The 12,109-nt window shown below is 36.0% G+C and overlaps 1 protein-coding gene across 2 annotated transcripts in view; it reads left to right on the top strand.

Moving 5' to 3' along the window:
- LOC132092546 (circadian locomoter output cycles protein kaput-like) overlaps nucleotides 1-12,109 on the top strand; it is a 56,618-nt gene that overhangs the window by 32,838 nt on the left and 11,671 nt on the right. For both annotated transcript variants that reach the window (XM_059498827.1, XM_059498828.1), the window contains 5 exons: nucleotides 8,765-8,824; nucleotides 9,327-9,475; nucleotides 10,823-10,914; nucleotides 11,013-11,102; nucleotides 11,861-11,981. In XM_059498827.1, coding sequence (XP_059354810.1) covers nucleotides 8,765-8,824; nucleotides 9,327-9,475; nucleotides 10,823-10,914; nucleotides 11,013-11,102; nucleotides 11,861-11,981 — 512 coding nt within the window. The remainder of the gene's footprint in view (nucleotides 1-8,764; nucleotides 8,825-9,326; nucleotides 9,476-10,822; nucleotides 10,915-11,012; nucleotides 11,103-11,860; nucleotides 11,982-12,109) is intronic.

Genomic DNA, 12,109 nt, shown 5'->3' with positions numbered 1-12,109 from the left:
CGGTGGTGGCTGACCGACATGGTCATCCACACACAGCAAAGAGTACCCTAGTTACCCACATGATCCGCAAGTCCAATATTGATAATAAATGTTAAATTTAAAACAAATACAAAGAAACAGTTTTTTTTTCATCCTATTCATGAAAAAACGATCACTGTCATCTTTTCTTGCCCTCTTTGTAAAAAAAGCTGTGATTTTTCCACGACTGGCTTTCATAGTTAAGAAAGATAAAATCCTTTTTTGATAGACCTGATAATTATTTTATTATAATCATATCAATTAAAAACGTAACATTAAAAGGTGTAATAGTGTATTTTTTCACCATATCAAATTTAATAAAATTAGCAGCGAGCTAGCAACAGATCTAGTTTCATCTCACTCCAGTCTAACTTTAAACTAAATTATTTTATAGGTAATTTACTACACATTGTCATAGGCCTATACATACTGTGGATTATTAAGGCTAAATTTTACTTAACACTCTTGCTAAATGGGGTAAGCACACTTACTTTCTCATTTCAGATGTGTATGTTCTTCTAAGAAGTAATGATTTGTTATACACCGATTCAGACACTGACGGGCAGACCAATTGCTTTAACAGTTCATTATAATGAATCGGCTCAAAGGAGTCATTAATTCACAAATCAGACTTTAGCGGATGTGTTGTGTGGGAATCCTGGCTGTTAGGACATCGTGAAAAATTTGTCAACACACACACACACACAAAACACCTCATAACTGTATAGAATTTGTTTTTTTTTTATTATGGTGCTGAATAATTTTTGGTCCCAATTTTATTATTATTATTATTATTATTATTATTATTAATCAATTTCACTAGTGGTCCACTGTATGAAGAATGTTTGCGTATAATATGTCACAGTTCACTTTATTTTGCTATACTCACATGCATAAATGTATTATAGTGTCCTGCACCTACTAGTAAAAAAAAATATATCTGGTGTCTGAATAATTGCTGGTTTGACTGTGCATTGATTCTTGTTAAAACTACAAAGTAATTCAGTCAAGAGCAGTGTGTGATTTTCTTTCTTTCATTTTCTTGGATTAACATTACAGCAGCTATAAAGCTAAATTAGGCGCGGTCACTTAAGAGACAATGAATCCATCCAATATAATAATTGTCAAATAAATTTTTTTTCTAAACTTTTTACTTTCACTTAAGACATAACCGACAGTTTTTTTCGAACATACTTTCCAAGTCGGTATGAATTTGACGGTATTTGTATTTGACGGTACAAGAGCAAAATAAGGCAAATTCTGTGTTCAAAGTGTTTTGAGACGCCTCTCTCTGCATGGTCTCTGAACTAGAGGTCTTCACGGGTCCAAAAATCCGAACCCGAAAGAGACCCGTAATGTACTACACCGAACCGACCCGGACCCGTCTATTATTTCAAAAGCTGGACCCGAACCCGCCGGGAAGACACAGACCCGACTGGACCCGTTTGTCACATATTCCACCTTAAATTGCTATTACAAGTCAATAAACCTGTTGCGAAAAAAAAAAAAAACTTTTTTCTAAAACTTTTTTTCTAACCTATTTTAAGGAGCCGTAGTCTCTATTCCTTGTACCTGACTGTCTGTGATGCATTAAAATCCTCTGACAAGAAAGTTATCCATCTTATTCCTCTCGTTATTTCAAGTCCGAGCTTAATCCACTCATTATTTCAGCTTCAAAAGTCAACTTGATGTCACAGTAGCGACTGCGCACATGTACATTCTGACTCGAGTTAACTCGCATAATAAGACTGTTTGCCCTTTTGAACTATAATAACGATCGCTCTTGCAATGCCATGGCCGCTGATGTTATTTATTTGCTATCATCTGATCTCTGTGCTCTCTGCTCTGCATCGAATCTGAATCTGACCACTAAAACTTTAAGATTAAACGGTTCATTTATTTTATTAAAAAAATGGTAGAAAATGTAAAGCGCGGTTTGTCCCTCACTGGTTGCCATAGAAACATGACACAGGCTCGAGACTGCACATGCGTGCTAGCTGGATCAACCTGAAATATGCTTTTTAACGTAATCTGAGCATCATCGAAAACATTCATGTGACAGTTCACCTCAGATCTTGTTGCTGATTTGAAATATATTAAATATGTGTATGAAGTCTGCAAGCATTATTACCATCCGTGCCCTTCCATTAACTCTGAGTCTGTGCACTCTGCTTCTAACGCCAGAGAGAGAGATCGCTTTTTTTCTTTCTTTTTTTTGGCTTACACTTTTCCTAATTTTACAAATTGCAAGTTACAAGAAACACAAGCAGTGTGTGTTCTCAGAGTCCGATGACTCCGATCGCACGGGTATTACACACAATGTTAAACAGACCCGGGACCCGAGGTAATAGATTCGGACCGGACCCGGCTGATCATTTAAAATATTGACCCGAACCCGTACAGGTCCCGGGTCGACGGGTCTCGGGTGCACTGTGAAGACCTCTACTCTGAACACCAGAACACCTCAGTGCTGAATTGGGCTCTTTCACATACTTTTCTGTTTGTTTAAACTGCGATTTGTAGTTGTTCGTTCAGGTGCAGGAGGAAGTTTGTGGAGAACTTCACAAAGGAGAGCTCGGTTCAGTGTTGCTGTCCGCTATACGCGGCTCTCTCTCCGCGTGCGCAACGAACACAGCGCGCGAGTAACAGCTTCTCAGTTCAGCTTTTCCGCGTATTGTGTTTGAATGCTTTAAACTATTTTTAATGTTTAAATCGACAAGTGGCAAGGTTTAACAACACGTGAAAATGGTAAGCTTTTGTGACCACAAGCAGCAGTGGCCTGTCAACTGTCCTGAGCATCTTTTTAGGCTGGCCTCAGCCAGACGGTTGAGATCGCCAGGGGCACCCTCTCAGCCGTGTGCCCCTATAATCGTCACCAATGTTCACCCCACTAGCGACGACCCTGGGATCAGCTGATTTTGATGTGAGGGAGAGAGAAAAGACATAACTGAAGACGGAGAGTGCCCGTCACGTCACTCCGTCAGTAGCCTGCTTCACTCACAAAACCCAATTACAGATCAAATAAGACTTTGGCGGGACAAAAAATCATTTTGGCGGCCGCAAAAAAATTTTCAATGTAGGAAAAACCCTTTTAATATCTATGTTCGTAAACAGCTTTCCTTCCCTTTAACATGCAAATGTAACACACCCATGGCCAGTTGCTGTAGTGACTGCAGTGAATGGAATGACATGAAGCATGTCCACTCTGGCCAGCCTCAGTGCACCCGGCTGCTCTCTGACTGGTCTGGCCTGTTGAGTGACAGTGAGCTTGGGCCATTGTGTGGAATTTTTTCATGCTAATCTCTGGATTATTACCACGCTGAATAGAGTTAGCAGCTCCATTTTCCTCTCTCAAAGGTTTCTAGGTGAAGTAACTGGAGATGGCACCTACGGTCGGAAACAGGGACCATATGGTGCTTGCACAGTCTGTATTCTCTTACCTTATTCAGTGAATTCTTTATCTTTTTTAATAGCTGCACATCTTCTCATGTGCATGAGCTCTACGTGGCCCTTTAGGACACAGTCCAACATAGCTAGACAGAACAAAGGCCGATTTCTAATGCATTTCAATGTCATTTTTATTTGTAAAACTTTCTGAATGTCCCTTATAGTACTGTTTTGCAGTACTTTATGCTGCATTGCATTCTTTGTGTTGTCAGAATAACTTCTGTGTTTTTTACAAAGGACCGTTTGTATTGATTTGAGTAAAAAAAAAAAAGTCTGCATGTGAGTGAAGCTCCATACCTCTGATGTGGGGTTAGAAGTACTTGTTTTTCTTTTCTCATCTACTAGTGTCTATATTAAATATATATATATATATATATATTTATATATATATATATATATATATATATATATAAAACTGAGAAAGATACAAAAACGTGCCTCATTTGAACTCTTAATACTTTTTTTGATGATGGTAAATCTTTAATTTTCATAATAGCACTTTTAGTTGAAGTTCAAACCAAGTTTGTAATTACTTTTTTAATATAATGTGCTAAGCAATAATGCACGCTCATCCTCGCCTCCTGAAGGGATGAGACTGGTCTTACCTGCTGTACAGTTAAGCCAAAGTGAAAACGGATACATTTAGACACCATGCACTGACATCTATCATCTTAATTACCTTTGTTAATGTCAACATAGCCATTTTAACCTTTATGTCTACATTTCCACCTGATTTCGGGACTGTTTGTTAGTCAAGGCTCTTTGGTTTTAACTAGCATTAATTCTTAGTTAAGATGGAAAATTATTTTGTTTCATGTCAGGTTTAAGTATTAAAATATGCTCAAATCTTAATATGTGCAAATAAAACAATGTCAGTGGAGCTAAACACATATGAGATTAAATTTAGCTAAATCCTCAAAATTTAGTCTCAGCATTACTTGCTAAATATCCATTGGGCTCGTTGCTGTACATTCCAGCATTATGAAGTTATCACACATCTTTTCTTGTTTGTTCAGACATTGACTATGTTCTTTTGGATGTCTGATGTAGTTAATGATGTTTGGAAAATGTCATATCTGATTCCCCGCCCCCCCATCCCCCCCCCCCCCCCCCCCCCCGCACATATTTGACTCTTTCCAAATACTGTCTGACAGCAACTTGGGGGAAGTTCAGTATTTAAAACTAATTGTCAAAACTGGCAAATGTTAGTCTTAAATATAATGGTTGCCAAGCAAAAAGACGTCAACATTGTGACTTGAGTTGAAGTCAGGAGTCTCAAGTCCACATCTCTGAGTTTCACTGATAAACATTTCATTGAGCAAATCTAGGTCAAATGTGTGTTGAACAGTTCTGGGCTACTTAAAAAACTCTTGAATAAAAGTTACAATTAGATTGAATACAGATAAAGTGGGACACTTAAGATTTATTGAGAATTGCGTATTCATTGCTTACAGACATAAGATATTTTAAAGATAAAAAGATATTTTGACAAATGTTTGAATTCATTTGTCCATGAAGTAAAATTAATTGGGGTCCAAAAGTCAACATTGGACTTTTCTTGTATGGTCAAAAACATGGGGCTGTTTTTCAGGAAAGATATTATTTTGTGTTCCACATAAGAAAATAAGTTGTACAGGTTTGGAACCTCATGAGGGTATTATATTATATATATATAAAATATTTCCTTTTTTGGGTTCTATTTCAAGTATTGGCTTTTGATATTTACCAATGCCAGTAATTGATACCTTTCTATAAGATATACTCTTCTTTTTAACAATCCTCAGCAAACTTTACATTTAATAATAAACATCATGGTTAATTCAGCACACGTTGTGCCTCTGTGTATGCTTGGGGATCAGTACTGTCCTCTGAAACATCTTTATTGCATTGTTGTGCTCGTACTGTTGGTTTGTTTGTCTTACCGGAGTCAGGAAGATAGTGGACCGGTGACAAAAACAGTCGCTATGTCTCTCTCACGACACAAACACTATTAAAGTTAATGATCAGCCATCCACATCCTCTATGTGCGTGTGTCGGGAGAGCATGGTGAAATGTTAATACACAAGCACTGCATTGTTTTTGTGGTATTAATGTAGGTCATCAGATCTGTCTGCTACGTATTGTTTAAACGAGCACCATTTAAGTATACTGAAATTAACTGCATTTTCAAAACGAGTCATTTGTGAAGTAGTCAGGTGACTGTTAGATTGTGAGAATGAAAATGCAGCACTATGCAGTGACTAATTGACTTGTTTGTGTCTTTAAAACAATTACAGTACTCCTCTCACTTTAATGTGCATGCTGTCACTGTGTGGAGTTCTTTTATGCAGCAAATTTAAGCTTAAAAACAGGTGTGGAATGGGGTGATTTGGCATCGTAAGCCGATACACATGCTCTAATGTTGGCAGCGTGTCATGCACGAGGCTGTAGTGGCAGATGCAGTGACGCATTTGGAGGCGAATGATGTTTAAAGTTGAGTGTGAGGCTTAATATGCAACCAAAGCATTCGTAATGGTATTCTGGCTCTACGGCTGGAAAATGTACTAAATGCATGTTATGTTCAAGGAATATGTGTCATGTTTTCTGTTTTTGATTAATGAATTGGTATCTGTTTGCTAGTGTACTCCTAAAAGTTGGCATCTAATATATAATGTACAGTCTTTATCTACTAGAAAAATGGACAAAATATTGATGACTCATCTTTTGCACTCATTGGTGTTTTTTGTCCAATAAAAATCTCCCTAGAATTAATGTTTATACCTTTAGCAATAGCAATCAAAGGTTGATCAAAGGTGTCAGACATTTATAATGTTACAAAATAATTATATTTCAAGTATGCTGTTAGAATTTTCTATTTATCAAATAATCCTGTTAAAAAAGATTCATATTAGAATGATTTCTGAAGGATAATGTGACTCTGAAGACTGGAGTAATGATGCTGAAAATTCAGCTTTTCCATCACAGGAATAAATTACATTTTAAAGCGAATTAAAATTTTAAAATTGTAATGATTTTATATATATATATTACTGTTTTAGTTTTTAATGTATTTTTTATCAAATAAAGACTTGATGTGCACAAGTGAAATTAAAGAAAAAAATCCCAGACTAGTGTAAACTAAAGCCTAATAGCTATTTTTTTTTTGAAGGACAAAATTAAATTTATGAAATATGAACCATAATGACAATTTCCGACTCTTTTTTTTTTTTTTTTTTAACTGTCCTAATTAAATTATGAAATCTAATTTTACCGCCTTGTATCCGCCCACCATTTCAAGCAGATGGCCTTGAATTTCACAGAACCGATATAAATATCTGGTTTGTCAGCCAAATCATTTTATGTTAATGTAGTTTTTTTTTTAAACTCCGTAATAGATGTTATATATTATTTGTATTGCGTTCTTTATTTAAAATGCAGTTTTCCCACATGTGGCAATAACCTCAACCATATAATATGGCATTATTAGAGCAGTGGGTGCTTCCTTATGCAAACACACAGTCACACCCACAACCCTTGATGCAAATGGATTGAGGAAAGCTCTGAATTGTTTATGTAAACATGGTGGTAATGGACACCCAGTGGCAGAGCCACATGCACAGTTTTATTTACCCAGCCTGTTGTTTGCACTCATTAATCTCGCAACTTTGCAAATACACGCTTCATACGGTCGACTTGCATCTCGTCTCACACACACAAAAACACTCATTCAATCGTGTGCACACATCACATATATGCACGCACTAAATGAAAGGTCATTGTGATCTCTGCGGTTCCAGAGACAGACGCACATTTGTACACCCTGTGCAAAAGACCAATTATCTCAAGGCTGAAAAAGACAGAGCAATTGTGATGACCTTAAAGAGATCATCCAGAAATGAAAACGGTCATTTACTCGACCTCATGTCATAGCAAACCCATACTGCTTTGAGAAGCTGCTATGACATCAGGCATGAAATCAAACCCCAATCACGACTGTTACAAACTGATTTCAGGTCCACTACCATGACCAGCTGGTCTCGCGTTTTGTCTTGTGCTCTCAAAGCAGCTGAGTCAAAGAACACTGGGCATCTATCTAAATATATACTGACACATACAGCGCCCCTACAGGCCTTTATATCCACCTCTCACTGCCACCTCCACCACTGACATACTGCCGGTTTAGTTAATGATTTATTGCATGACCTGATTATGATTAAATATTGTGGGGTGTCAAAAGAAAAGGCTTGCACATTTTCTTGGTTTAGTCATTTTTATATTTTCTCAGTTATTTACTCACCCTTATGTCGTTCCAAACCTGTATGATTGTTTTTCTTCAGTGAAACATAAAATGTTGGAGATTGTTTGAGTCACTCTTTCCACTGTTACAATGAATACTGACAGAAAGGTCAATTCATGTTTCAACAATATCTGATTTAGGAATTACTGGTAATTGTTTTTTGGAATTGAAACACTGTTGATGCAGTTCATAAATCTGACTGCTCTGGTTCTTTAGGTCTGACTCAGTGATTCTTATGTCATTCCACACACATAAAACATTTGTTTATCTTGGGAACACAAAAGAAGATTTATTGTTCATGAAACCGAAGAGTTTTCTTTCCCGCCATTGAAAGTTCATTCCAACAGCTTCAAAGAGGTATATATGTGAATAAGAATTATAATGTGAATGAGAGCTTACATGAAAAATGTTCATCATATAAAGTCATCATATCTCTTCAGAAGAGTTGGATTAAAGTGCTCGACTCGTCTCGGCAAGGCTCGCTCGAATTGGTTTTAGGATGTCTTTATTAAAAGTCGCTTAAAATCAAACATAACATACAACAAAAGTTATATAAATGTTACTTGAATTCTAAAAATTCAATTGATTTTATTTCAGCATTTCTCCTTATTTAGTTGAAATTGATACACTAAATAATTACAAAAAATAAAAATGAAGAAAAATGACAAATACACAACAAAATTGTTTAAAGTTAAAAATAAAATTATTAAATTGAAAAATATTAACAAAAACTTAATATCTAAATGATACTAAAATAACACTGCCCTGAAGATAAACTATTAGCGAATATTTAAACTTGGGTCTGTTCCTCTCACAAAGCTATCGTATTTATGCCTTATTATTCATTTTCAATAGACATCCCTTTAAATAGCTGGTCACCCTCAGATATTAGGATTTTAGCACGCTGAATGCTGTTAAGATCACAAACACTTGAGTGGGTGAGGAATGAATCTGTTTTTAATTGACTGGTCACACAGCTGGGTCAAGCTGGTCTAACCTCTTTTACTATGGGTCTCTTTTCAGGGATGACAGCAGCATCTTTGATGGGTTGATGGAAGAAGATGAGAAGGATAAAGCAAAAAGGTGATTAGACAAACAAAACATTTCAATAATTCCCATTCAGAAATCATTAACATTCCTTTATTTTTTTTTATTTTTTTTTTATTGAGCTGAACTCCTGTTATGAGCCAACCCTTTATTCCAATATCTCATGCAAGAGTGGTTTAAACATGATTCATTACACCAGAGAATTGTATAGACTAATATTGCATATCTAAAGTGGTTTTTGCACAGGGAATAGAAACTTAAGTGTGACCTAGTTAAACCTGAGTGCACAGCTTCAACCCCATCTTCTGTATACATTTACAGAACCGTGAAATGGTTTCCCTTAGCATTGCTAGATTTTTCTCAGATGAGATAGCCTCCCATTCTCATTCTGATGAGTAAACTTTTTGAATTTGATATAAGTAAGAGTTGACGTGTATTCTAGTGCTTAACTGAGACTTCTGAAAGAAGATGAAATTGTTATCTTTTAAGTCAGTTCATTTCCACTGAAATTTTCCTCCTCTTATTTTACCACCTACAGAGTTTCTAGGAACAAGTCGGAGAAGAAAAGGCGAGACCAGTTCAATGTGCTCATCAAGGAACTGGGCACCATGTTGCCGGGCAACACCCGCAAGATGGACAAGTCTACTATCCTGCAGAAGAGCATCGACTTCCTGCGCAAGCACAAAGGTTGCTGTAATGCCATACCAATTAATTGCAACCAAATTTGGTATGCGGTTTAAAGCAGTAGTTATTTAGAAAATCAAAGTAAATTTAATATTTTCATTGCAAAAAAAAAAAAATTTGGTTAACTTAATTGAACCAATAATATGCATTTAAATACTACAGAAAACTAAACAGTTACAGAGAAAATGCTATTTATTTATTTAATTGTTTCTTTCATATTTTCAGTCAATAATGGTTTCTGTGACTTACAGGGTTAGTTCACCCAAAAATGAAAATTATGTCATTAATAACTCACCCTCATGTCTTTCCAAAGCCGTGAGACCTCCTTTTATCTTCGGAACACAGTTTAAGATATTTTAGATGTAGTCCGAGAGCTCTCAGTTCCTCCATTGAATGTGTATGTAAGAAAAACATCATCAAAGTAGTCCATGTGACATCAGAGGGTCAGTTAGAATTTTTTGAAGCATCTAAAATAAATTTTGGTCAAAAAAAATAGCAAAACCTATGACTTTATTCAGCATTGTCTTCTCTTCCGTGTCTGTTGTGAAAGAGGGTTCAAAACAAAGTAGTTTGTGATATCCGGTTCGCGAACGAATCACTCGATGTAACCAGATCTTCTTGAACCAGTTCACCAAATCAAACTGAATCGTTTGTGGCTGACACTCCCTCGGAGTTAAAACAAACTAATATCCCGGAGTAATTCATTTACTCAAACAGTACACTGACTGAACTGCTGTGAAGAGAGAACTGAAGATGAACACCGAGCCGAGCCAGATAATGACTCGTTCACGAGTCAAGAACCGTTCCTGTCAGACGCGTCGATTTCACAAGTCAGACTATTAACTATCAGTGAATTCTAGCCAGGAAGGAGCTGTCTGATGACATGTAAACCTCCACCACAGCTTGCTTTTTTCACTCAACATAGAGGAGTGGGTATTTCTGAAATGTACAAGACAATAGTAGACAACGAAGTGGTAGCTCTTTCAACTATTAGTAAAACAGCCTTCAGAAAAGATTGCACAGACAACCTAAAAATAGAAATTAAGAACGGTTCTGGACAGATTCCATTTGACATCATTTTTGTGGATGGTGCATTTTCTAAAAGCGTTGTGTGTGCTATACATATGAGAATATTAGAAAATGATCAAATATATTAAAAAGGTAAAAGTTATATATTAATAATGATAATATTTAAAATGTCCAAAAAATATAAAACCCCTTTATTTATAATTAATAAAACATTTAATAACATATCATTTATTTAACCTGATGAAATAAAGTTTGTATGTTTTAGTTCTTTGTCCTGTATTCAAAACTGAAACCTCATAGTTTGTATTTTCTTTCCCTCAGAAATTGCCGCACAGTCTGAGTCGAGTGAAATCCGTCAGGACTGGAAGCCGCCCTTCCTTAGCAATGAGGAGTTTACACAGCTGATGCTGGAGGTGCATACACACTTGCCTAAACCCCCTACTCATGTGTATTCATTCAGTAAACACTAAAACTGCAGAAAAATGTAGTCTTAATGTGCTCTGTTTTTTAGGCACTAGATGGCTTCTTTTTGGCCATCATGACGGACGGAAACATAATCTATGTGTCAGAAAGTGTCACATCTTTATTAGAACATCTCCCTGTGAGTATGAACACACTGCATTCATTTAATCAAAATGACAGTAAAAATCTGTTATTAATCTGTAATCTGTAAAATCAGTTATCTGTAATTTGGAGAAATATTATTAGAATTTAAAATAAGTTTCTATTTTAATATATTTAAAAAAAAAATTATTCCTGAGATGTCAAAGTTGATTTTTTTCAGCAGCCATTACTCCAAATCATTCTAATATGCCGTTTTGATGTTCAAGAAACATTTTTTATTATTTTCAATGCCGAAAACCATTGAGCAGCTTAATATTTTTGTAGAAACATTTTTAGGACTCTTAGCAAAATGAAAAATTGAATGGTTTACTGTCACTATTGATTTAATGCGTAGAAATAAAAAAGAAATCATAACAACCTAAACCTTTCCGAAAAATAGTTTGACAGAAACGTCCTCAAATTCATTTCATGTGAGAAGTTCACTAAATTCATCAGCTACTAAAAATATTAAAGCAAATATTAAATCTAAATGAATATGATATTGCTAAGCTACTATTTGTCTGGACAACTGGTCCTAAACTCCTAACCAAACCACACTGGGAGCATTTTACAGCTACAAAGCAACCGAATATAATTCATATTCAATAAGTGTGGATTGAGCGTCAGTGACCGCTGACTAAGCGAAAGCCATGTGCAAATGAGCAGTATCACAATTCAGTTATGAATACAGTGGCTGATTTGACTTTACTGTGTAAGTACGAATGATACTGACAATGTCTGTTGTTGTGTTTTCAGTCTGATCTTGTAGATCAGAATCTGTTGAATTTCCTTCCACTGGGTGAGCACTCAGAGGTGTATAAAGCCCTGTCCACACAAATGCTGGATGGAGAGACCCTCACCCCAGACTACCTAAAAAGTAAGAATCACTCATACATGCTGTCTTTACATGTTTCACCTCACCTCATGACCATAAAATTGGTTTCTTGTTGTCTCTCTCTCCGTTATTGACTCATTTCTTTGAGCACAGATCACTAGACTGGAGCT

Source organism: Carassius carassius, chromosome 18 (assembly GCF_963082965.1).
Source record: "Carassius carassius chromosome 18, fCarCar2.1, whole genome shotgun sequence".
NCBI lineage: Eukaryota > Metazoa > Chordata > Actinopteri > Cypriniformes > Cyprinidae > Carassius > Carassius carassius.
Note: the sequence above shows the minus strand (reverse complement) of the source record. Positions and strands in the feature narration are given on the sequence as shown.